General features: G+C 50.9%; 2 protein-coding genes and 1 long non-coding RNA gene across 7 annotated transcripts in view; 1 reads left to right on the top strand and 2 right to left on the bottom strand.

Moving 5' to 3' along the window:
* Positions 1-1,501, bottom strand: part of CXXC5 (CXXC finger protein 5) — a 34,253-nt gene extending 32,752 nt beyond the window's left edge. Inside the window, exon 1 of one of the 2 annotated variants that reach the window (XM_067731924.1) lies at positions 956-1,501. The gene's annotated coding sequence lies outside the window, so the exon portion shown is untranslated. Of the gene's footprint in view, positions 1-791; positions 893-955 lie in introns of those variants that run through there. The other variant, XM_067731925.1, reaches the window with a different exon arrangement.
* LOC137221748 (uncharacterized) lies at positions 99-19,266 on the top strand. 3 transcript variants are annotated; one of them, XR_010942137.1, is made up of 4 exons: positions 99-470; positions 620-887; positions 17,342-17,532; positions 18,853-19,266. It is a non-coding gene; the product is annotated as an uncharacterized lncRNA (long non-coding RNA). The 3 variants fall into 3 exon arrangements; XR_010942135.1 differs by lacking the exon at positions 17,342-17,532 and adding an exon at positions 6,341-6,418 and having other exon boundaries at positions 109-470; XR_010942136.1 differs by lacking the exon at positions 17,342-17,532 and having other exon boundaries at positions 166-470.
* A 1,897-nt stretch (positions 19,267-21,163) lies between these two features.
* The window catches only part of UBE2D2 (ubiquitin conjugating enzyme E2 D2), a 59,541-nt gene continuing 55,535 nt past the window's right edge, over positions 21,164-25,169 (bottom strand). For both annotated transcript variants that reach the window (XM_067731927.1, XM_067731928.1), the window contains 2 exons: positions 24,502-24,595; positions 21,164-22,839 (listed from right to left, as the gene is read on the bottom strand). In XM_067731927.1, the coding sequence (XP_067588028.1) occupies positions 22,794-22,839; positions 24,502-24,595 (140 nt within the window). In that variant the 3' untranslated portion in view covers positions 21,164-22,793. The remainder of the gene's footprint in view (positions 22,840-24,501; positions 24,596-25,169) is intronic.

Raw genomic sequence — 25,169 nt, 5'->3', positions numbered from 1 at the left:
AATTTGGGGCCAGAGCAACGAAGCAGGCGCCTGGGACACCCGCCTCCCACAGCTCCGCAGCTAGAGGAACACCCCCATTCTCCCTCCCTGGCTTTGCATGCTGCTTGGCCACGCGGGGCTCAGGAGACAGCCTGAAAGACTCCCTAAGGCTAGGGAGGAAGGGAGAAAGAGGCCGCGGAGAGCAGTGGTGGTCGGGGGTGATACTTTGACGGAAAAAAAAAAAAGGTCAAACTTGGTCAGCCCGCCAGGCACCCCGCGGGCAACGGGGGCGAGGAGCCTCAGGGGAAATGTAGAAGTGGCCACCGCCCCCTCCAAGTGGAGGGGGAGACTCAGCCACGCGTCGTCCTGGGCGTTAGAGCAGTAATGCCCCCAAAACACAGGGCTGCGAATGGGGTCTGTTGGGGGGAGTGCGCGCCGGAGATCTCCAATCAGCCGCCCCCGCAGGCGGAGCGCCCGCCCAACACCGAGAGGTGAGGACACGGGCTCCCGCCGCCCCTGTGCCCTCAAGCGCGAGTACTTGGGGAGGGGACCGTACCCCTCAGGGAGAGCCCCGACCCCAATCCATGGCGCCCAAGCCGCCGTCCCCGACCCTAAAACCCCTCTTTTTGTCTGAACTCAGTGATCTGCGACCGAGCTGACTGCGGCTTGGGGAGGCTTGAGTATAGAAGAGGCCATCGAGCAATCACCGGAGCTAGGGATCCCAGCCTCCGGGGCTCCGAGGCTCAGACTACGGGCGCCCCCCGCCACACCCAAACACGGACCCCTCTTTTCCCGTCCCTGGCTCTCCGCACCTGAACTTCGGGGGAGCCCGCGCCGCCAAACTTTCCGCAGACTTGCAGCGAACTCCGGCCCCGGCCGCGCACCGGGCCCCGGGGGAGGAGAGGGAGGTAGGCGGGGAAGGGGAGGGGGCCGGCCTCCGGGGGGGGTCGGGGGAGGGCCGTGGCCCGACACCTACCGGCTCTCAGAGTCGTCCAAGCCGCCACTGCCGCCGCCGCCGCGAGGCCGAGGGGGAGGGGAGGGGCGGGGAGCTGCGCTCCGCTCTGGGCACCGCCGCCGCGGTGCGCTCCGCTCCAGCCGCGCCGCCCGCCGTGCCCGGGTCCGGAGCCGGAGTCACGCCGCCGCGGCTGGTCGGAGGCGGGGAGGGGGGGGAGCCTGCAGCACCTGCCCCTCCTCCCCCTCCCCGCGGCCCAAATTAAAAAACAACAAAAAGCAACTAATCACCCCCAAGCGTAGCGCTGAGCGGCTGGCGGAGGGCGCAGCGTGAGGCGCCCGGACTCAGCAGGCAACGCGCATGGCTGGGCGCTGGGCTGGGCAGGGCAGGGACGCGGGGCCCGGCTTCGGGGAACAAGGTTCGGCCGCTCTTCTCTCTCGGCTCGGGCGCCTGCTCTCGCCGCCGCCACCGCCTCTGCTGCCGCCTCTACATCCCCGCTCAGGCTCCGCCGCCTCTGCCACCGCCGCCGCCGCCGCGCGCCCGCCCGGGCAGGAGCTCTGAACGCTGCCCGGGGGCTGCCGGCAAAACCCGGACCGGACTCAACGCTCCCTCCTCCTTCCTCCCCCCCCCCCCCCCCGCCAACCTCGGCTCCCCTCCCTCCTCCCTCCGCCTCCCTCCCGACGCAGCTCTGGCCACTTGGACGCCGCAGGCTCTGAGGCCGGAGCCGCAGCCACTGCGCCTCAAGCTCCCCGCGCTCTGACGAGGTCGGCCCAGGCTGAGCTCCCCAGCGCGCCCCGTCTTCACCTCTTTTTCTGCAACTTTACAAAAAATAAGAGGACCTCTCCCGTTCTGTGAGGAGTGCATGGGCTTGGAGACGCACCTTATGGGGAAATCCGCCATCTCTCTGCCCCCTCTCTCCAGCCGGCCGCGAAGCTACAAGGACCAGTAGGAAGGGTTTGGCCGCGCCCCTCAGCTCAGGTGCGCGTAGGGCCGAGAACTCATAGCCGAGCACTCTTGGAGCTAGACGCGTGTTCAAAGATTGCACCCTTCCCAGAGTGCATTCCCGTACTCGGTGGGCTCTAGTTACCCGGGAGAAAGGGGGTGGAGGTTCCTGTTCCCATTACACAGATGAGGAAACTGATCCAAGAAAGGACATTTTGTTACCTACGCTGGCCCCAACGGAAACCCTGAGTCCTGGAGCTAAAGCGACTACATTGTGGTGCCCTGAGACCGTGGCCTGTGAACTCTGAGCCCGAAAGAGTGCCTAGCACCGAGAAACGCTCAATAGACACTGGTTGAAAGAGAGAACAAAAGCCCAGCGGGTACAGATTTGGGCCCGCATATCCTCACCGTCATTCAGTGCCCCCTCCATCTGCCCAGCTTGGGCTAATCCTAAAGCTGCAGATGTCGTCTTCTCACCACTTCAGGGACCCACAGAGCGAGCCCCAGGCTCACTCGTATAATCCCAAAGTGGAAAGTTTCTTCAATTCTGTGGAATTCATGGGGGTGGATTTGTGCTGCCTCCGCGAGACAGAGAAAACACAGCCCCCAGACCAGAGACCCTAATAGGAAAGGGGCAGGACGGTTTGCGAAGTCTGCCTAGGGTTAAACATTACAGCCTGAGAACGATTGGGACCCAGATAACAGGGAGTTAACTGCGGCGACCTGGTGCCTCCAGCCACTGGAGCAGTCTCTGGAAGAAGCAAAACTAGCTCCCACCTCGCTGTTTCCTCCTCTGTGCCGTCTGCCTCGGTGTTGGAGGGCCTGGGGCCTAGGTCTCATGGGAGCAGCCGCTGGTGCCCACCCTCCAAGCCTTCTAAATTTGGCTTTGGGACTTTGACCCTGCCAGGGGATAGGGGTGTGAGGGAGGTGTCAGAGGGCAGAGTTCATCTGGAATGTGTTGTCTCTCTACCTGTCCTGACCTCCCAGGCCACAGGGAATGACGCTCTCTTGAACACCCCCTCCCTTCCACAAAAGCTGAGAAGTGTCCTCCTTTAACTGTGTGTCAACGAATGGCTCCCTAGCCTGTCCAGCAAGCTTCCTCAAAGCCACACCAAACGTACCATGTGAGTAAAGCAAGGTACTTGCTCTGAGAACACAGTTTTAAGACAAACGAACACCTCCAGATTATCCCCCCTAAACTGCTTAAATTAAAGATAGACATTCTGGGCCCCACCCTGACTGTCAGGTACAGTATGGTGTTAGGCACTGACCATACAAGGCGAAAAGAAGCAGGGTCCCAGGCCTAGATGCTCAAGGATCTGCAAACACTTAGCCCACCACTGTCTACCTTTTCTGGGGAAGCTGAGGCCCAAACTGTGAGGTGGGACCTGTTGCCCAGGAGTCAGCAGCAGGCCTCAGAGGATTAGGACCCAAGAAATGAAACTCAGTCCTCAGGGCTTCTGAAGCCTAGGGTGAGTGCAGAATCAGGCCCTGCATACCTGGAAAAAGCTTCATGCTGAAATCCATGGGGGGTGGGGGTGATAGTAGCTCCACCTTAGGGAATTACTATTAATTACCCACTTTTTTCCCCAAGACCTCTGTCCCCTCCCCATCTCAGGAGGGCAAAGCCCAGGGGGCTGCAGGCTGCAATGGAGATGAGTCAGGTGATACCAATGGTGACTTTCTCAGGGAACGGGTGTTGGTATATGCCTGGCCTAGTTTAGAGAGTGGATCTTGGAGTCTTCCCCTTTTCCTGGAAATTAAGAAGTGGAGGGAGACCCAGATCCTCACTTATCCACCCCAGGTAGGAACCAGAGAGGAGAGTGGCAGAACTGTCCACATGGAAAATGCAACATGAACAGGAAATGCCACGTGCAAACCATCCACATAGAACTCTCTACCATAACAAGTAAGACAAGGGGGAGACACCCAGGAAGGATTGGGCGGGAGGTCTCTGGCCTTGGGAGAGACTATCCCCACCCCAGGCCCCTTCCACAAGAAGAAGTAAAGGGATCCTGGTTCACAGTCCCTCCAAAAAGGAGTATTGGAGTTTCATATTGCTATTCAATCAATCAGCTTACAGTCAGGAAGCAAATTCCATAAGTCTCCAGTACCTGTCGGGGAGAGAAGGGCCCTGCACCCACCTACCCTGTCTTCCGGGTAGGAATGTGTCAGTCCAGTACCCTGGATCCTGCTCTCCTGGTCCTGGTTATAATATCCATAGCTGGCATTTACAAAGCCCTTACCCTGAGCAGGGCATTAAGCTAAATAGTTAAGGTAACTTATCTCATTTAATCTTTACATCAGCCCCAGTAGTAGTATTGTCCCCATTTTTCAGATGAGGAAACTGACATGAGACTGGCACCAAAGTTGTTTTCCTAACTTCAGAGATTTGCTGTCCTAGTGAGGCTTCTCACACACAGATCTGCCTGGGGTTCACCTGTTCCTCATCCTGTAGTGACTAATCAGAGCCCATAGGGCTCAGCTCAAGCCCCTTCCCCAACTTGGCCTGGCTTCCCTAACTGGTCTGTTCTTCCCTGCAATCCCTGAGCCCTGCTGACCAACACCACTCAACACTGGTGGTTCCCTCAGACACCCCAAAACTTCCCTTCAAGTATCTGTGGCTTTGCATGCACTGTTCCCTCTGCCCAGAAGGGCCTTAATCAAGCTCACCTCCTGAAGTCCTCACTGAAGCCCAAGAGCATGTATCACTCCACTGGGAACCTTCTTTGACTTCTACTCCCCACCTCAGTTTGGCTTATATCTACAGAGCCAGCACTAGCCTTTGTGCAAATTAGAAAAAGCTACCACTTTTTGGCAGATATAGGTACCCCCATGTGGCAGCAGGTCATACACTGTCTTCCAGTCTTCCTAGACCCCTTGGCCAGGTGTCTTTTTTGCAGTGCATGCACTGAACAATTGTACTCTGCGGCCTGGCTTTGGGGGCCCTCATCTGTCCCCTCCTATGGCCACAGTGACCACACTGCACAGAAATAGCTTTTATTTGCTCATTGTCTCCCTGTCCCCTCACTACTAGCACCCACGAAAATTTGTTGAGGGTAAGGGAGAGTCTCCTACCTGCTCTGGGCCTGAAGCCTGGCACTAAGTACGTACCAGTAGTAAGGATTGTAGCCAACAGTTTTCTGAGCACTTACTATGTGTCTGGCACCACACTAATTGCTTTCTGTGAATATGCTTATTTAATCCTGGTATTCAAGACAACTGCTTAATGTTACAAAGTAGCAAAACCAAGATTTAAACCCATGCCTTGTGTGGGGGATCTACCTCTTCCATGACTACCATCTATCAGCTAATGTCAGTCATTGATTAAACATCCAGTGACTGGGAACGGCTGCATGGAGAGGAGTGTGGGAGTTAGTCTCCAATAAAGATGGCCAACCCAGAGCTTGGCCTATGCCTCTCCTGAGGCCCCAGTTCCCGCATCTGTATCACAGAAAATGAGAGCCAGGGCATTTGGAGCCCTGCCTCAGGGCAGGGTGCAGGATAATGCTCAGTGGGGTCACACTGGACTGTGACCTTGGCCAAAATTCCAGAGCAGGGCTGGGGGTGCAAACATGGGCAGGGGAAGAGGGAAGCTTGACTGCCTAGACATGGGCCCACGCCTCTGGGGTCTAAGCCCTCACATACCACTGGCCCTTCGGCCCCACCCCTGCCCCCATGACCTCCGAAGGGACAAGAGAACCGTGAAACTAGAAGGAAATTTCAGAAAAGCTAGATCTGTTTCTTAGGAGGCCAAGGTCCAGCCATCCCTAAGAAGTCAGTTTGGTGGCCCAGCCTGGCCCTGAGCTGTGTAAACAGTGGGGAAGGGAGGCGGGCAGAAGGGGGACTCCAGTCCCAGAATAAAATGACTCTGGGGTGAGGCTGGGAGGGAGCAGAGACCAGGCCAACACATACACTCACACTTTGTATTTCCGCTTGCACCCCAGCACACAGCTACACATGTGCTAGACCACCAGAAGTAGCCCCATGCTCTGCCACGCCCAGGGAACTCAGCCCTTATGTGGTAAGGGAAGGGGAGTGGGGACAGTTGGGGGCGTCATGCTCCTGACAGTAACTCTTTTTTTCTTAAGATCTTCCTTCTTTCCTCCCTCTCTCCCTCCCTCCCTCCCTCCCTCTCTCCCTGGCTGTGTTGGGTCTTCATTGCTGCACTCAGGCTTTGGGCTTTCTGTTGCAGGGAGCGGGGGCTACTCTTCGTTGCGGCGCGCGGGCTTCTCATTGCAGTGGCTTCTCTTGTTGCAGAGCACGGGCTCTAGGCACGCAGGCTCAGTAGTTGTGATGCACATACTTAGTTGCTCCGTGGCACGTGGGATCTTCCAGGGCCAGGTATCAAACCCATGTCCCCTGCGTTGGCAGGCGGATTCTTAACCACTGCGCCACCAGGAAGTCCCCTGACAGTAACTCTTGACTTCACTAGGCACAGTCATGGTTCAACTGTCTCTCCAACAGGAAGTGGGACTGTGTGCTCCCAGAGGCCAAAGCTGTGGCTCCATGGCCTCAGGGTCAAGAAGAGGGAGGGGCCGCAAGGTAACAGAAAGGGGCCTTGGGGGAGGGGAGGACACAGCGTCCCAAACCTGGAGGCCACAAACCAGGCCCAAAGAGGGAGGGCCGGTGGTGGTGTGCCCTGGGCATCCAGAAGCCTGGCCAGAAAGTGCTCTACCCAAGACATGCAGGCTAGGGTGGGGTGATATGGAGAAAAGTTGCTGGAGGTGGAGAGGTGGGGCTAGGCCTCCCCTCACAGATGTGACTCCAGAAGGCAAAGCAGGGTCTTAAATGTCCCTCACACTGAGACTTTGGAAAACAGGACCCAGCCTCCCTCCTCAGACCACACCCTACCTACCAACCCCTACTTTGCCTTCCTCTTCCAGAGAATGGGGTACTCAGGCAGTTGCCTGGGGGTAGGCCCAGGATGAACTGCTCTTTGAACTGGCGGGACTGGTTCTGTGTCTAGCCACCTGGGCAGTCACGGGTTGCTTGCCTTGCTGGGCCTGTGAGGAGGGAGGCCTCAGGAAGGGGCCCCTCGTAAATCGTTAACTCCCAGAGCAGCCTCTGCTGCCGGGTCCCCTCAGCCCCACCCCCAGTTGCGACTCTGACACTTAGAGAGCCCACCAGCCCCCCCGGAGGCCAGAGTCAGAGGTTAGAGGTCAGAGCCAGAGGTCGCAGCACCTGGACAAATCCCTCCCCCGACTATCTGGAGGGAGGTGTTGGGGGGAGATGGGGACGGTGTCTTTGGGGAAGGCCCGTCTCTCTTAAGTTCAGAGCTTCTCACCCTAGTTTGCCCTCCAGCCTTCCTACTGTAGCCCTGACCTTTGCCTCTTAGGAGAGAGTCAGGAGCTCTTGGTGGGCCTCCTGGGGCAGCCCCTGGGCAAGTCCCAACCCCACCAGACCCTTATCCTCAGAGAGATAACTATGCCAGTCCCACCCACTTCACCCTCAAGGGGTATCACCAGGACTAGATAATGAATGGGTTGAGGAAAAGAATTAGATACTGTTCAGAATTGGGATAGGACCCTCAGCATTGTTCCAACCCTGCTTCCTGGTGCTGGGGTCCCCCAAGGGAAATAATAAAGGCTGCCTTTCTGAAGATATTGTGCTAAACCCTTTACCTCCTTGGTAATCTGTTTAGCAATCACATTCTCATTTTGCAAATAAGGAAACTGAGGCTCTGAGAGGAGAGGTGACTTACCTAGGCTGTGGCAGCTGTACAGGAGCAGGGCCAGGATTTGAACCCGTTGTGTGCTCTCAAGCTGAACCCTTGAAGGGTTCTCTGTCTCCTTCTTAAATTCCTAAACTACAGGTGAGGAGACACCCTAAAGCCAGAATGGGCGGAACAATCCCCCCAGTGTAACACTGGTTGTAGCGGGGCTGATATGAGGCAGGTAGGGGAGGGTATGTGGGCAGGAGACTGCCAATGCCCCCAACCTCTCTGTAAGCCCCTCCTCCAGGGCAGCTCCCCCTCAGGTCACGCAGCCCCAGGTGCTACCACAGAGGAGGCTTGGCTGCTGCTCCCCCCACACCTCAGGAAGAACTCCCCTGACCCAGACAGGCTAAGGAGGGAGGACTGATGGTGCTACCACCCTTTTCGCTAGGGAGGCATCTCAGAAGCCGAGGAGACAGAGATCAAAAAAAAAAAAAATCAACTTTTAATCGAGATTGCAGATTCAGAAAAGATTCATAAATGAAATGATTCCCCGAGGAAATATAAAAAGTTACTTACGGCACAGCTAAATTGAGCATGCTTCAATCAGGGGCTGTTGAGAAATCATTAAGATATACAAGACGCTTTTTTAGATATATGTGGGCTCCATCAGGAGAGATGGCCATTGCTCCAGTTAGAGAGAGATCTGGCCTTGAGCTGGCTTGGCCTGCTGGGTCACCTCCTTGGACTCATGGCTGGGGAAGGAGGGCAAAGTGGGGAGAAACCCTACCTGCCAGGCCTCAAGGGCCACTGCCCAGAGGTTGTTACTGCCCCTAGGGGCCCAGAGACTCTCTGGCAAGGGAGAGTGGAGCAGAAGGGATTATGGTTAGAACTTTTTATTGATTGAAGTAGCTTTTTCCCACTTTCTATCAGCAAAATGGGACGTGGCAGAGCTAGAGCTACTTCCCTCAAAAAACTAAAGAGGGGACCCCCCCACCCCCATATCCCCTCGCCCCTTGCCCTATTGCTTGGGTCAGCCTGAGGAAGTGATCACTACTTGGACAGAGAAAGACCAGAATGTGCTCTCAGATCTATGTCTGAGGGCTTTGCCTTGGGGGAGGGGCAGGCCAGGGAACACTGGGGTAGTGGACTACCCTGGGGAATTTTCAAGGATGATCACTAGCTTTTGAGAAGACATTCTCCCCTCTCCACTGTAGCCATAATCCATTTCTTCACTGGAAGGCTTATTTGAGGTCTAACCCTCCTCTCTTGCAGCCTGTGGGGGTCTTTCTGCCTCTTGCTTTCCCAATGCCTAGGACTTTCAGGATTGAGGCTAGGACATCAGTGGAGGGTCTCTGCTGAATACTTATCACCTTCCCCCTTCTGTGCACTCCTGGGGACCAAAACTCCTGGGCTTTAGACAAGGTCAAGGCCTTACTCATCTCCATGCTCTGTCAAGTACCTGGTCCTCAGTTGGTGTCAAATATTTACTGAAGAGGAGGGAGGGCATCAGGATGCAGCTGGGGCAATCTGTCCCGTGGGGGTGGGTGTGGAGGAGAAAGGAGACAGGCAAGAGCCTGCTCAGGGGACTGTAAGTGGCAGTGCCTGGACCCCCTTTCTTAGGCCCATCTGCCTGGGTAGCCCCCTCCTCCATTAAATCATCAAGGGTGGCAAGAAACCCGAGCTGGATGGTCGTGGCCACACTGCCTTGTGGGTGACCCGAACCCGATCCTGGCCAGGCCGAGGCGCTATTTTAAACTCCAGCTCCAAGCTGCTGCCTCATACCGCTTGGCCCATCTCTGGTTACAAAGCCATTGCCCACCTCCCGGCCACTTCCTCCTCCCCACCCTAGGACCCCCTAGGCTGGTGCTGGGTTCAATGTGTCTTGGGGAAACCCTGATCTCTGTAGGCCCTGGTCTGTCAACTGGCACCAGTGCTCTTCTCCATCCCCTAGCTGAGCCCAGTTAGGCACCCTCATCCCTCTACCCACACAAGGACCTGACCTTTATTTTGACTGAAAATTCCCCCATGGGGTTCTCTTCCCCAGGAATAAGGGCACACCCTGGCCAGAGAACCACACAGCCCAGGAGAGGGCAGATGCTACAGGAAGAAAGGAAGTAGGTTAGACTTAAGTAGGGACTTCCCAGCAGTGACACTATGCTCTAGAAAACTTTCCCTTACCTCAATGCCTGCCTGCCTGCTTGAGCAGGAAGAGGGAGATGACTCCAGAGGGAGCTCCCTCCCCCAGTCCTCAGGCTCAAGGGCTTCTGGGGGGGGGGGGACTCAGGTAGCACTTAGCCACCCACAGTGTCTTCTTTCCTCCCCTTCCTCAAGGGGAGAGCTCGGCATTCAGGTGGCCCAGCTGTCAGCTGGCTGGGCCCGCTGGACTTGTGTCCACAATCCTGCTCCAGGCAGTAGCCCCCACTGGCTCTCAGTCCTGCCAGACCTACTCCCAACCCAACACTGGCCTAGAGGGAGGCAGCAGAGACATTGCCAGGGCACCAAGGGAAGGCAGGAGGCTGATCATCCATGTTGGCTCCCCTCATCTCAAGCTGGCTGGACAGAAGGTCGCACAGGCAGCCTGAGTACCCCCATGAACGCCCCCGCTCCCCCGCCCCCATGCTATGTAGTCTCAGCAGTAAGGTGTTGGCACCAAGCCTGGTGCAGCTGAGCAGTGACGCCAAATGCTCTGCCATCTCAGGCAAGCATGGTTCCCTCCAACCTAGCAGGGGCCATGGGGAGGGGGGAGAGTGTCTCCCACCCTCCTGGGCCTGAGACAGCTGGGGACAGAGCCTTTTTGGAAACCTCCCTTTCCACTACTGAAGAGGATATATGGCATCCCCATGGGGTCCTAGCCACCCCTTCCAACCCAGGGGGCTGGTCCTGAGGTTAGACCAGTGATTCTCAACTAGAGCTGATTTTGCCTCCCAGGGGGCATTCGGCAATATCTGGAGACGTTTTTGGTTGTCACAACTGCTGCTAAGCATCTTACAATGCACAGGACAAAGAATTAAATGGCCCAAAATGTTAATAGTGCTGAGGTTGAGAAACCCTTGGAAGAAGTCCTTGACTAATCTGGGAGCCTGGTAGGAGATAGGAGGTATTCTCCACACAACACTCACAGGGGCCGAGGCTCATCATTTCCCACCCCCAACAGGCAGAGAAGGTCCTCCTGCCATTCTGGCTTCAAAGGCCCCTTATAGCCTGAGGAATGTGGTAAGCCGCCTGCCTGCCCACCCACCCACCAGCCTCTGGGCTTGTTAGAAAAAGTGCCCATGGGGGGATGGGGACGGCAACACTTCACCTGCCCATGATGGGAATTCAGACATATCCTACCTACCAAGCGAGCCCTACAGAGCCCTCCCCTCAAGAGGATCTGTGGAAAAGTATAGGGGTTGCCCTGCCCCACCAGACCCATCCCCAGAGGGTTGGCCCAGCATGGGGCTGGCTGGAAGCTCTGGCCTCCTCCTCATCTCTCTGCCTCCTCCCATTTCTATTTAGGAGGCAGCCATGGTGGCTCGGCTCTTGTCTCTGGTTTCCTAGGGAGCTCTGCTGAAGCAGCCCAGCCTCCATGGGTCCATCTGTCAGGGAGGCTGTTCCGCCCCATCGATTGCTGTTCCCAGGGGGCTGTGCTGCTCGAGGGACCCAATGTGGCGGCCAGATAGGAGGGAACTACACCGATAAGAGGGGGTGGGGGCAGCTTGGCAGCAGGCAGAGCTGAGGGGAGCTGACACTTTAGGGAGAAGAAACAAAGCTAGACAGGCATGAGAAATGCAGAGGGCCGGGGCACCAAGGCAGGAGGCTGGCTGGAATGACCTCTGAAGCCAGCTGGCACTCTCAGGACTCAGTTTTGCTCCTGGACACACCAAATTCCCACTTGCAAAGACAATAATAATAATTGCTAATACATGTTGAGCAGGAACAGTATGTCCAGCACTGGATTGGGGGCTTTGCACACCTCTGCTTTCATCTGAGGCTCACACTCATCCAAAGCAGGTGCTGTTATATTCCTCCACAAGGGAGGAAGAGAACCAGAGAGGTTACAGCACTTGTCAGCAGGCACACAGAGGAGCTGGGACTAGAATTGGAGGCGGGTCAGCCTGGGCAGCAGCTATGCCCCAGTCCCAGACAATGCCAGGCCTAGGGGGAGGAGGCGTGTCTCGCCAGGCAAGAGGCCCTGCCCGCCCTCCCCATGGAGCCGCCTCCTCCCCTGGGCTCTGTGACATCTGCCCCGCTTCCCGGCCCCAAACAGCTGCCCGAAGCCACGTCAGCACTTCCACCGGGGAGCCTGGAAACTGGCTCTGGCCCCTGGGCAAAGGGGGACCAGGAAGGCTGAGTCCCCGACACAGTGGCCTTGAGAGGCTGTGATCCACTCAGCCCAGCAGGTGGTGGGTCAGCATGACCTTGGGTTGGGCTTTTCTGAGCCTCAGTTTCCCCGGTTCAGATGGGGGGGTTGCTTTGGGAAGGGTTCAGAGGAGAATGCAGCTGCGTCTTGGGTGGACAGGAGCAAACATTCCCTTGCAGCCAGAGTTCTGGGGGCACCCCAGGGAGCCTGCGACCCCCACTGTCCACTCGGGGCCAGGTGGTCATTTGGCGAGGCTCATATGGGTGAGGAGGAGGGTGGGGAGGTGTCTATGCCCGGCTCAAGCCCGAGCACTGGCTGGCTGGGGCCAGAGATAACCGGCGCCTCCCGGAAAATCATTAGCATCTGTTTGGGCCACGGCAAAGCTGGCCCGCAGGCGCCTCCGCCCCGCCGGAAACAGCCCCCCACGCCCCCACCCGAGCGCACAGGCGCACCGACCATGCCCCCACCCTCCCCGGGGCCAGCTCAAACTAGTGGAGCGACAAGCATCCACCCACCCAGGGAGGAAGGTCTGGGTGCAGGGCCGCAGGCCGGGCAGGCGGGGATCTGGCCTCTCCGTCGGGCGTCCTGGCGTGGGCGGTCCGGTCCGCGCTCTGGGCGATCCAGGCCGGCTCTTAGTGGCGCCCGCGCTGGCGGCAGCCCAGGGAGTGTGTGGAAATGACACCGCCAGGGCGGCGGAGATCCCCCCTCCTGACATTGGCTGGAAAGTGGAGCAGCTCGTCAGGGACAATCAATGGCGATCGATCGCTGCACGGCGCGGGCGGGCGGCGCGGGGGAGGGGCAGTGGTGCTGGCATACGCGGCTGAGGTCAGACAACACACAGACCCGAAAAGGGGCACAGCGGCACATGGGGTGACACGGACACACAATCTGTACAGGGATGGGCCACTATGGGCCACTGCCCCCACCATGGAAGCACACTCACCTCACGGAGTTACAGCATACTACAACAGTCTCTGACACAAGTTAGGACAGGAGGGTCAAGGGGTCAAACAAATGGTTCCCCCGGACACACACAATAGGGTCACAGACACCTAACAATGCAGCCAGTCACGCTGTCACACAACCAGTTCACACCACCACAACCGATGACCCTACACTAGACACCCACATCACCAAAATACAAAATAAGCCATACATTCTACTAGCTGGTCTCAACTACAGGACAGAAGGGAGTTACATACTCTGGCTGCACAACAAAGCAAAAAAGTCACACAGCCAAATTATACACCATCACCATCACCTCAAAAAACATTGTCAAATTGGGTCTTAAACTATGGAACAACACAGTGGAGCCCCATATTGGCAACACAAAACAGGACAGAGAGTCCAAGCATACAACAGGACCCCACACTGCCACAAGTTGCACTTCAGCAAGTAAGACAGAGGTGCAGCTGTATCACATCTGCCAACGAGAATATAACATGGCACAATAAACATTGTGGCACAGGCAAACCAGCATTAACTCTCAGGGTTCTGACGGAACCAAATGAGTTACTGCAGGTTAGGCACTTAGCACAGGGCCAAGCACATGGTAAGCACTCAAAACACAGAGGGTAGTGGGATCATTTTTAATGTCTGTACACTAGTTAAGTCATATCAATATGATTGTAACTACTTAATAGCATCACTCTCTCCAGATAGGTCCATTCCTGTCCAGGAACCTGATTCATCCCAACAACAAAATTAGTTCAGCCATTACACACACCTGGGAAACACAATTCAAGTGTCACAAACCACTCACACTGCTGCACTCACTCACACAGTGGCCATACATATCAATTCCCCTAGTACACTGCCACACTGGCCACACACACTTTGGGACTTCCGTGGGGAAACCACCCCCAATCTCTCATCAGGTGCAACTCAACTAGTACATAGCTACTGGCCCCATTTCCTGCCACTCTCACAAGGCTGTAGAACACAAAGCACCGCCCACCCAGCAGTGATCTGCTCTCTCAGTTAAAACAAGGTCCAGAACCTCCCACGCAAGCTCCTTAAGGACCATCCCTAATCAGTCTCTCTCTCCATTCCGCCATTTTTTGTACAGAAACCAAGGCATCAGTTCCAGAGCGTTCCCTTTTCCAAATCTAAAGCAGGAAAGAGGGCTGGCCCCTGATCTCAGAAATCCACCCCACCCCTCAGCACCACCATTTCCCAGTGGTACATGTGTGTAGGAACAAGGCCAAGATCCCTCATTCCTTCAACACACCCTTACAGGCCACTCCTGTGCTTCCAGTTGTAGGGTCAGCTGGGCTGTAGCCCTTATTTCCTCCAGTTAAGGCCTGGGACCTCCCAGGGGCTTCCAGGAATCCCTTGCAGCCAGGGAGCTCCCCCTAAATGTGCCACCCGGAAAGACTTCAAACATTCCCTAATTTTGCCTGGCTGTTTAACACTGCCTAATTCCCCAGCCTCTCTGTGCCTGGATCCCAAATCCTGCCTGTTGATCCAAGATTCCAACGGCTGCCCCCCTTCGAGACCTCATGCACACACACACAGGCACTCTTTAAGAGAGCATAGAACCACTAGGTGGCCTGTGCTCTAGAATGGGGGAAAGCAATGATTCTGGGCTGTGGGCAGTGCTACAATCACCCACGTCTCATCCCTTACTCTCACCCTTCAGGTAGGGCGGGGAAACAGCTGGGGGAGGTCTGGCCTCCTTCCACAACATCCCCACTCCCAGATGGCTGGAGGCAGCTCTTCCCAGCATCCCCTTCCAGGCTTTTATTCACCAGAAAGGGTATCTGAGCTCCCCTTTTGTCCCCCAAGAGAAACAGAGGGACACAAACCCTATGCAGGGGCACACAGGCTGGCCAGGCATGTCCACCATCTAAATGCCTACCCATTCTGTTTTTAGGCACATTCTTTTTTTTTTTTTTTTTTTTGCGGTACGCGGGCCTCTCACTGTTGCGGCCTCTCCCATTGCGGAGCACCGGCTCCGGAGGCCCAGGCTCAGCGGCCATGGCTCACGGGCCCAGCCGCGGAGATCTTACCGGACTGGGGCACGAACCCACGTCCCCTGCATCGGCAGGCAGACTCTCAACCACTGTGCCACCAGGGAAGCCCTAGGCACATTCTTGCAGGCCTTGCCAAGTGGGTATGAAAGGCATAGGCCCCAAAGGGGCCCAGACAGCCTGCCCCAAGTCCCTGGGTGTCCCAGGAGCTGGTCCTGCTCAAAATCATCTGGCTTGTATAAGAGTCCAGCAAAAATGTCCAACTACCCACGCCTACTACCCTGAATCCATAAGCACCCACAGCCGCAACCCTTTAATTTGATAAGGCCATTTTCCACCAAGCATTGCCTATGGGCCAGGCTGGGCCAAGTGCCCATTTTCCAGATGAGAAAACCAAGCAAAGGAGAGAGAAATTAGTTGCTCAAGAATATACAACTGAAAAGTCATGGGCCTGTGATTCAAATACAGATTCGACTTCTGTTCCTCAAAGGCTACACAGTTTAGGCTCACACCCATATGCATAAACACTAAGGAATGTCCATGCTCACAATTCTCTCACACGTTCCTACACACATGGGCAGCCCCCTCCCGCATATACTCACACATACAAGCAGGCCTACACTCTCCCACGCCTGGGGCCTGTCAGCCACATTCTCCATGGCTCCCTCCCTCCAACAGGGACAGGGACAGGCAGGGAGTCCACATTCCCAGGTTTCCGCCCTGACCCTGCCCCCCCACCCTTCCCACTCAAAGCACACATTCCTCCTGCTACAGCCAGATAACCAGCCCCAGGGGGAGGCCTGGGAGAAAGCAAGGCATTCTGGGGGCCAGACTGCTGGGCCTACTCTGGGCTGCCTAAGCCAGCTCTACTGCCTGGATCTGGCAAGGTAGGAAGCCAGAAGCTTTCCCTGCAGATAGCCCCCACCCTTCTAGCCACGCTAGACCCGAGGCTTCCCTCCATATTCCAGGAACTTTCTTATGCTCAGAGATTCACACTCCAGGAAGGGCCCCCAAGGGTCTCCCAACTCACCCTTTGGATGCAAAATCCCTTATACAGTTAGTAACTAGAGCAGGACCTAGGGAGCTCCCAGGACTCCTCTCTCTCCCACTCTTAAAGCGTCTCTCAGCAGGTGAAAGCGCAGGTTCCATGCACCAACAGCCCCCAGGCAGTTTTCCCCATCTGGGGGTAGTGGCAGTTAATTCTCACAGCTCTGCCTGGGGTGCAGCCACTTGGAGGGCTCAGCAAATCTGGAGATATTTGCATACCCAGATGGCCGAGCCTGGAATTTCAAAGAATTCCCCAAGAAGAGGCAGCAGGCTTCCGGGTAGTGGCCCTGGAGGCTCACAGCTGTTGGGCTGGAAGACTGGGGAGTCTAGGGCCCCAACACACAAGATAAGATTGAAAAGGACAAGGGAAGAACATCTCCCAGGCCCTATCACCAGCCCCCAGCTCTGTTCCTCCTGTCCCCAGCCCTCCACCCCTCAGGTATGAAAAGTCATGTCCTGGTTGCCCAGAGTAGGTAGGCAGGCAAAGGAGACAGGGCTAGTTGGCTAGAGTCAGGGAGACTGCCTGCCTTTGGGGAAAGGTAACAGTGGGCACCAGACAGAGAAGTGCCAGAAATATGAAATCCCCTTGTTCACATGAAGCAACAGACAGGCCTTTGTCCCCATGCAACCTGCAGTTAGGTGGGCAAAGCCCTGGCCTGGTCCCTACGAACCTGTCCACACACAGGCATATGGCTACTATACCAATGGTGAGGGGAATGGGGAGCTGGTGGCTTGACACTTCTGGCAGGCCTTGGGCTAGAATACTAATCTGTTCCCTCATTGTGATTAAGGCTATGATGGAGCATAATGAGCTAGACACTGGGCCATCCAGTTCTGGATAAACAGTAAACAAAGCCAAACCCAAACAGGCCTCCCCACCCCAACCAAAGCTCCTCCCAGGTTCTGTCCAAGCCGATTTACTGACCACCTACCTCATGGTTGTTACAGCTATAGGTCACCACTGCCCTCTGCTGGCAACTCAGGCACTAGCATCCACTCAGATACCAGCTCGCTCCCTACCCAAGCAAATGCACTTCAGTCACCTCCTCCATCTGTGGGCATAGAAACTTAAGCCTACCCAACTGTCACTTAAGTCAGAAGGTGGCAGGGGGCAGGATTAGCAGGGAGGAACCCAGGGACACAGTGTGTCAGAGGAGAAATCACAAAGGAATTCTGCCCCTCTTCCCAAAATTTACGTCCAAAACTTCAAGTGTCCTTTCTCTCCAGCTTAGAGGTTAAAACCCCACACTCATGGGAACAGTGCCTGCCCCATAACCTATTGCAATGCAGCAGAACCTCCCCTTTACCCCTTGTCTTATGCCTTCTCTTTGTCCCCTCCAAAGGAAGGCCAGGCTTAGATGATCTGGAACCATCCTTTGAAAAAGCTCAACTTCTCTGGCAGGTCTGAGAAAGCCTTTGTTCCCCTGGTTCCTTCTGTTACACTGCAGCAGGTGACTGGAAGTCCTGGGTGCCTCTGAAACAAGGCCAGCTCCCCTCAACTTTTACTGCAACACCCTGCAAGCAGCCACACCTTTCAAAGATGGCAGAGATGTGGAATGGAGGTGGGGGGAGACTGCCCAGAAGGACCTAACCAGTATTGCCCCTTAATTAGCTGGGGGAAGCTCCAGAAGCCCGTCAGGTAGGTAGCCTAGATTTGCCAACTACCTCAAGCATGGAACATCTCTCACCCCTGAGCTGGCTCTGGAGCCCAAATGTCAGGTTGTACTTGTGTACTGTTTCTAGAAACCTCCAGGTCAGAAGGCCTAAGTAGCAGTTTTAGAGCTTTCAAAGCTACTCACTTCCTATGGAAAACGTCAAAGGTGAGAAAGCTGGCCAAACCCTTCCTACTCACTCTCGTCCTCTATAGAGGCCCTACAATTTAGGGTAGGGGAGTACCCTTTAAGAGTCAAGATTTTTAAGTACTTAGGAAGAAATTCAAACAGGAGAACAAGTGGCTCAGGGCAAGGAGCGAGGTTCCTGGGAAAATGGCTGCTGTCGCCCCTCGTATCCTTAGAAGTCTGAAAAGGAACATGGCACACTGACTGAGGCTGGTGCTGCTCTTCTCTGGACATCAGTCACCAGAGGCCTGGGCACTCAGTAACTTCTTGGCCTTTCCAAAGGTGATCAACCATTTGCTTTCAGTGTATATACACTGTAGGGTTATCAGGAACCCCAGCCCTGGAAAAGGCCATTCTATTAATAACAACTCACACAGGAGATTAAAAGCAAACAAAACCCCCACTCAATTGAAAACTATTAAGTGCTATCCTGGTGCTAAGACATTCATATAGTTCTTCATCCGATAAGAGGCAGGCTACAGTTTGCCTCCAGTTAAGGTGCAGCTCCACAAAAAATTCAAAGATGAAAAGTAATCAATTGTCACAAAAACGTCTGACTCTGCCTCTTCTTCAATCAGCCCAGGAGCAGGCACTGAGAAAGGGCAAAGCTGGCTGGTGACTGTGTCACACATTGAGCCACTGAGACCAAAGGCCTTAAAGGCTTTACAGTCAGTCCCAAGCTTTGAGCTTTGCCACTTACATTGACTAGGGTAAAATATGGCAACAATGGGGGAATGTATGTGTTTCGGGATCACCCTGAGAAGGTGATCCCATGGCCGGTTTTCATTATTTCTAAGCCCATCCCAGGAATTGTATTCAGGCACCTCTGAATATCCCTGGAAATATTCAGAGGTGCCTGAATACCAACCACTTATACCAGCTGGGGCTAAGGTTAGGAAAAGGCTTTTAAGGAAGCCTTTTGTTTGGTACAGAGAACTCAGAGCCACTTTTCATCTAAGCACATGCACAACAAAGGAATGATGAAACAGGAAACAGGCTCCAGAAGTGTCCCAAAGGAAGTCTATTTTCTCTTCCTGGATGGATATGAATGTATATTCTGATAGTTTGCTACCTTCATAGTTATTCTCATATTAAAAGTCTGTTTTCTCCACCCTCTCCAGGCTGCTGGCCCCGGCCAGGATCCTGAATGGCTTTTTAGCACGCTCTAAGTTCTACATTTGGGAGCTACCAGATGACAAACCTGACTGGCTGAAAGCCGGACTGGCCTTAGGTACCTCCATCTTCTTGTGGATCTATCTCATCAAACATAATGAAGATGTTTTAGAATATAAAAGAAGAAATGGGTTGGAATAAACTTTTGATATACTAATACAGTATGTCCCATATAGTGATTATAACTGTTCCTCTGGATTTACCAATCTGTTGAGTTATAAACATAAGAGAAAAAGTTTTACGTGATATTACGTTGAGTCAGCATTTGTGCTTTGCTTAAATGGGAAAAAAAAAATCTGCTTTCTCTACCATCACAATCACCAGAATAACCCATCACGTGAAATAAAGACTATTTCACAAAGGGAATGAAATGGAGATGGCTTCCTAACATGAATGACAATTTTCTGCAGGGGTAATAAAGATGCTATTCCTGAGTAGGAAGGAAGGAAAGATGTGTTCATAATTCAGAAGATCTAGGAACTGAAGAAAGTTCTTCTATTAAAACCTAGCCACTGGTTGTTAATGGGTATGGTACAGCAGACTAAGACAAAAGCCACAGTTTCACTCTAATTGCAGACAAGGGGCGGTTTACAGGCATTCCAACTGTAGTTTAGAAATAATTCATTTCTCCTGACAACCTACCTAGGGCTCCAAATTACTTGTTGAGGCAAAGAGGAATGACTAGAAAAGTGGAATACTGTAGCTGTTGGAAGTAGAAAAGGAATGCCTCAATTTCTAGGTCAGTGCAGAGAACATGGGCCCCCCTCTCTGACCACCACATCCTTCTCTCTAAAGACCTCCCTGCTGCTCCCACCCCAAGAGTCCTCTTTCCAAATCTTTATATTACAAACTAGCAGGACAACACTACCTTTGACCACTGGCCAGTAACAGAGCATGCAAGTATCCAAAATCATGTAGCTTTACCAAAAGAGACTGTTCCAACTATAACTTGATCAAGCACTCCATTTTGTTAAGAAGCAAAGCAGGGGCTTCCCTGGTGGCGCAGTGGTTAAGAATCTGCCTGCCAATGCAGGGGACACAGGTTCGAGCCCTGGTCTGGGAAGATCCCACATGCCGTGGAGCAACTAAGCCCGTGCGCCACAACTACTGAGCCTGCACTCTAGAGCCCGCAAGCCACAACTACTGAAGCCCGCGTGCGCCTAGAGCCCGTGCTCCGCAACGAGAGAAGCTACTGTAATGAGAAGCCTGTGCACCTCAACGAAGAGTAGCCCCTGCTCACCACAACTAGAGAAAGCCCGTGCGCAGCAACGAAGACCCAACACAGCCAAAAATAAATAAATAAAATTAATACATTAAGAAAAAAAAGAAGCAAAGCAATTAACATATACACACTACTATATATAAAATAGATAACCAACAAGGACCTACTGTATAGCACGGGGAACTATACTCAATATTTTGTAATAACCTATAAGGGAAAAGAATCTATCTATCTATCTATCTATACACACACACACACACATATATACATATATATACATATGAAACTGAATCACTTTGCTGTACACCTGAAACTAATACAACACTGTAAACCAATTATACTTCAATTAAAAACAAAAAAGAAGCAATGGGAACCCATACACTGACATTCCTTTGTAACCACTGCCCACCAAGATAATCAAATCTACTGCAAACAAGCTTTCACATGTGATAAAACTACAGACACTTCTGTAAAAAGCAATGTGATCCCAGATGAGACCCATCCTGAGTTACGCACTTTTTTTGTGAGTGGGGAAGGTGGTCTCCTCACTGAGCCTTCATTCTGGCCAAGGCATATGTAAGCAGACTGCACCAAATATGTTCCAAACTCAAATGAGCAAGACCAAACTGCATTCAAAAGCCAAATGTTTCATGAACACCAGGATGACTTTTACTTAAAAGTACTCTTGTGAAAATATCTACATTATGACCTAATAAATGGTAATAAGCTGGCTGCTGTTTAAGATGACAAAGAATGGGGCTTTCAGGATCTGTGCAACTAACCCATGGTCAACAGTCAAAAACTGAATTCCCACTTACCCATGATACTGAGAATGAGGGTAATTTTAGGTTAGAGCTCAATTCTAACTCCTTTACCCACAACTATTAATAGTCAAACTTCTTTGCAAGGTCAAGGATGCTAGAAATGCTAATAATAAGTAGCCAGCAGCTAAAATGAAGCACTTTAAAGGTTTCAGGTATCACACCTTAGTTCTGAGATGGAATAGTGACACTGAGAGATAAGACAAGTTAAACAAGTTTAAAACCAAAAGCAGTGGACATTTATTCCTCAATTTTTGTGCAAGAGTGTAAAGATGCATTTGAAAGAACCTGACGGCTAGAGAGCATCAGCCATTGCTTTCAGGCTGGCCTGGTTTACAATTAGATTAGGAGAAGTAGGGGGAAAAAAAGTAACTTGCCTAGTTCACAGGAACGATGTTTCTGGCAAACACAGCTGTTTACAAGTTTCAAACTACATTTTACTAGCGTCAAGGGAAGACCAAAAAGCCACATACAGTACAATTTAAAATTGGATGAACATCCTGCAATGTTAGTGCAAAGTAATTATGTAGACTCTCCAATACAAGATTGTGCTCATGTTTCCCAGGTTTGGTCAATGTTGTTTTTACAATCACAATCACAGAAGCTGAACTTACCAAATAGCAATGCCTTTGTTTTATGTCCTATGTACCAAAGGAATGTCACAAGGTTTCAGTGAAATGCAGCTTAGTTTCAATAATAAAGCAAATTTCTTATTTAGTTTAACAGTCATGTTCCTGGAATACTGCACATATAAATTTCATGAAAATTCTTTTAAGCTTATGCGTTTATCTTGTTCAGTAAAATTACTTTCAAGATATCCTTTTTACTATGTAAACTGAATTGTTTCATGATTTTGAAATGCAACCAGTATAAATGAAAACATTTTAGGGGTGGGAAAAAATCCACCACTAATCTCAGCTAGACAAAATTCTTAAAATCAAAAAGCCTATTCACACAAAATTATATGTAATGACTGTAGTAATCAGTTTATTACACAGATTAATCATTCTTGAACGTACAGGCTCCAGAGGAGCAATTGGGTCTTTAAATATACACAAGTATTTCCATCGAATGAATTTTCACCCTTACATCCAGATAGACCTAAGCAGTTAAAAACATAAGAAAAATAAGAGCTATTAGCTATGTATTAACTGAGAAACCACATACAAACCAAAGAATATGGAAGAGAGAAAGAGGGGCTGAAGGACGAAGGTTGAAGGGTGGGGAGATGTAAAAGAGTTGGAAACAAAGCCCATCACACTTTACTTACTAATAGCTCCAATCCATTTAAATGTTGACCAGTTAAACTTAGACCTTAAAATACAGGATGTAGGTAGAGTTTAATCTGATTGGTCATAACTTTCACCTAAGACGTTAAGTCCTTCGGAATAAAACGAATACAGAAACCGCTTCATGTTCTTGGCCTTGCTTTTCATAACTGTTTTGAGTTTAATGGGATTTCACTTAAAAAACAATCTCCTACAGGTCAGTGGAGCTTTTCTTCCCCATCCAAGCACACAACATACCCACCACCCCTCACTCTGCCGTTATCCAAATTTAAGTCAATAAGGAAAGCTTTTAGTCTCACACCTAGGTTATGCCTGGAGAACTGGCTTGTCACACACACACTTCTCTGCTAGGAGGCAATGTTGGTACAGAAGTACAGTATTTCTAGTTTGTTGTTCCAAGTATGTACAACACGCAGCACTGCTGTATCAGGTAAACATGTGCACAGGGGAAGATGAGGCGTGGGCTCATAGAAAGCAGTCAAATGGAAATCAAAAGGACTTTCTCTTTCAGAGTTCCCCTATCTTTATTTGTAGAGGTTATCCAATAATTTCTTTAATTACATCGCATACTTCTGAGTCCATTCCCGAGCTATTCTGTTGTACCTGTACACACAAAGAGAAGCTTAGCTTAACACAGGTGAGGAGTCAGTTAGAAAGCAAGAGTTCATTCATTATCAAATGCAGTAACTTGAAGAGAATAACTTATAGTATATTCAAGCTAAGCCATCTTCCTACTCCAAATTTTTAATAAGCATTTATTCAATGACAGTGGGAAATATCCTATAAATGCTACTAATACAGGATTCTAATTAAATTTTAGCACTTGCTGGCATATCCTCACAGTCTATACTTGATCGACGTATTTCTAACAGACAATCTTCAACCCTTGTTTGACTTATTTGGAGTTCTTGGAACAATATAATTCTATATTATATGGTGCTTGAAATCATATAATAATGATTAAATTGACATAATACTTTCCCCTGCATCAATAAAACAACCAGTTCTGGCAGGACTTATTTTAACAATTTGGTTGCTAAAATGAATGGGTTTATTGCTCCAGAAGAACATTCTAGTAGTAAAATAAGCAGGGCAAAAGGATCTTTAATTCTTTGATCAAAAAAGTTCTGCTGACCATTACCGCCACAATGACTTGGGAAAAATGCCCATAATTCTAAATATGGGACAAAATGGTTCTCTAATCAAAAAATGTATTTATGGGCTTCCCTGGTGGCGCAGTGGTTGAGAGTCTGCCTGCCGATGCAGGGGACACGGGTTCATGTCCTGGTCCGGGAAGATCCCACATGCCGCGGAGCGGCTGAGCCCGTGAGCCATGGCCACTGAGCCTGCGCGTCTGGAGCCTGTGTTCCGCAACGGCAGAGGCCACAACAGTGAGAGGCCCGCGTACCGAAAAAAAAAAAAAAAAAAAAAAAAGTATTTCTAAGTAAATTCACAAATAGAAAAAAGCATGATCTAATTTTATTCTGAATGCAGCCAAGAATACATAGTTATAGATACTATTCAGACCTAAATACAGAAAAAAACTAAACTAAGAACCAATTGCTGTTAGAATTCCCCATTCTCAATGCAGCTCCATTTTAAAATATCCTATTTATATGCCTCTCTAACCAATAATTCAATTAATTGTTTAATCTTTGATATTTTAACTTTAGAAAATTATCCACTACCTCCCAACTATTTCCTTCACACTCTAATTGAATAATACACAAAACAAACAAACAAAAATTTCAACACTTTCAGTTATTATCTCTTGTGATATCCTGACCACTCTTCAATAATTCACAATACAATTCTAAAACATGTAAATTCTACAAGTTTTGTTTTAAGGGAAACTTGGGGCTAATAACATTTATTAATAATCAATGTCTTGTAACATTTATTCACTTTCTTTTTTACACTATTCCAAATGGTAGAAAATCAATTCTCTTTCCCATTAATTTATAAATACCTACCTAAGACAAATGGGCTCTTGATGCAAAATCTTTACACGTCAAAAGCCAAGCAGAAGACCTAAAGCTGTTGGAAAATATACTATAGAAAAAGTTTTTCTAGGCAGTAGGAGTCATGAAACAATCAGATATAAAATCATTTACTTATGATGATACTCGATGCAAATACTCCTCTTTCCTGTCCCCAGGTGAGTGTATTAGGACTTCATTTTAAGTATCTGACAGATACTCAGCCCTTAGACAAAAACATCTCCACCCTACCACAGATACTCTGCTGTCTGGAGACCATACTTACTTTTCTCTATCTGTTTTGTAGATCCGAGCAATCTCAGGCACTAAAGGATCATCTGGATTGGGATCACACAACAGAGAACAGATGGACAAAAGTACTAGAATGAAAAAAACATACAAATTAGTAGAGGAACAAAAGCAAAAACGTTGAAAGAAACATGAGATGCCAACACAAGAGAAAATTCTAAGACCCTATCTATATTGTAGTGCCTAACAGCTTTGTAAGCTCTACCTAAGTTTACAGTAACAGTAATCAACAAAGATTCTAAGATTTCTCTATGCTTGAACCCCTGAGGAAGCTGGCCCAGGCTGGTGAAGTGTCTTGCCTCATGTCCCTGGTTAGTGAGTAAAATTAGAGTGGAATTAGAATCCAGGTCTTCCAAATCCTAGACCAATAACACTTTTCCCAGCTTATGAAGTTCAATTTTTAGAAGCCCATGTTCAGGGATAAATGGCTTTCAAAATTCCAAAGACAACCACACTACTGAATGCTCTTAGTAAGAAATGACAACTATGAAATCCAACAATCACTGCTTTCTCCATGGCAAGTAGTATATATTCAGATGCAATGGATTTGTTTCATTTTTAGTTGAAAACGATTTAGTCTAAGAATATAAAGGCCAGTACTTGCTCCCAAATGGGGCTGGCCACACTTATTATAGAGGATACAAC

Source organism: Pseudorca crassidens, chromosome 3 (genome assembly GCF_039906515.1).
Source record: "Pseudorca crassidens isolate mPseCra1 chromosome 3, mPseCra1.hap1, whole genome shotgun sequence".
Classification (NCBI taxonomy): domain Eukaryota; kingdom Metazoa; phylum Chordata; class Mammalia; order Artiodactyla; family Delphinidae; genus Pseudorca; species Pseudorca crassidens.
The sequence above is the reverse complement of the archived record's forward strand: the minus strand, read 5'-3'. Positions and strand labels throughout refer to the sequence as shown.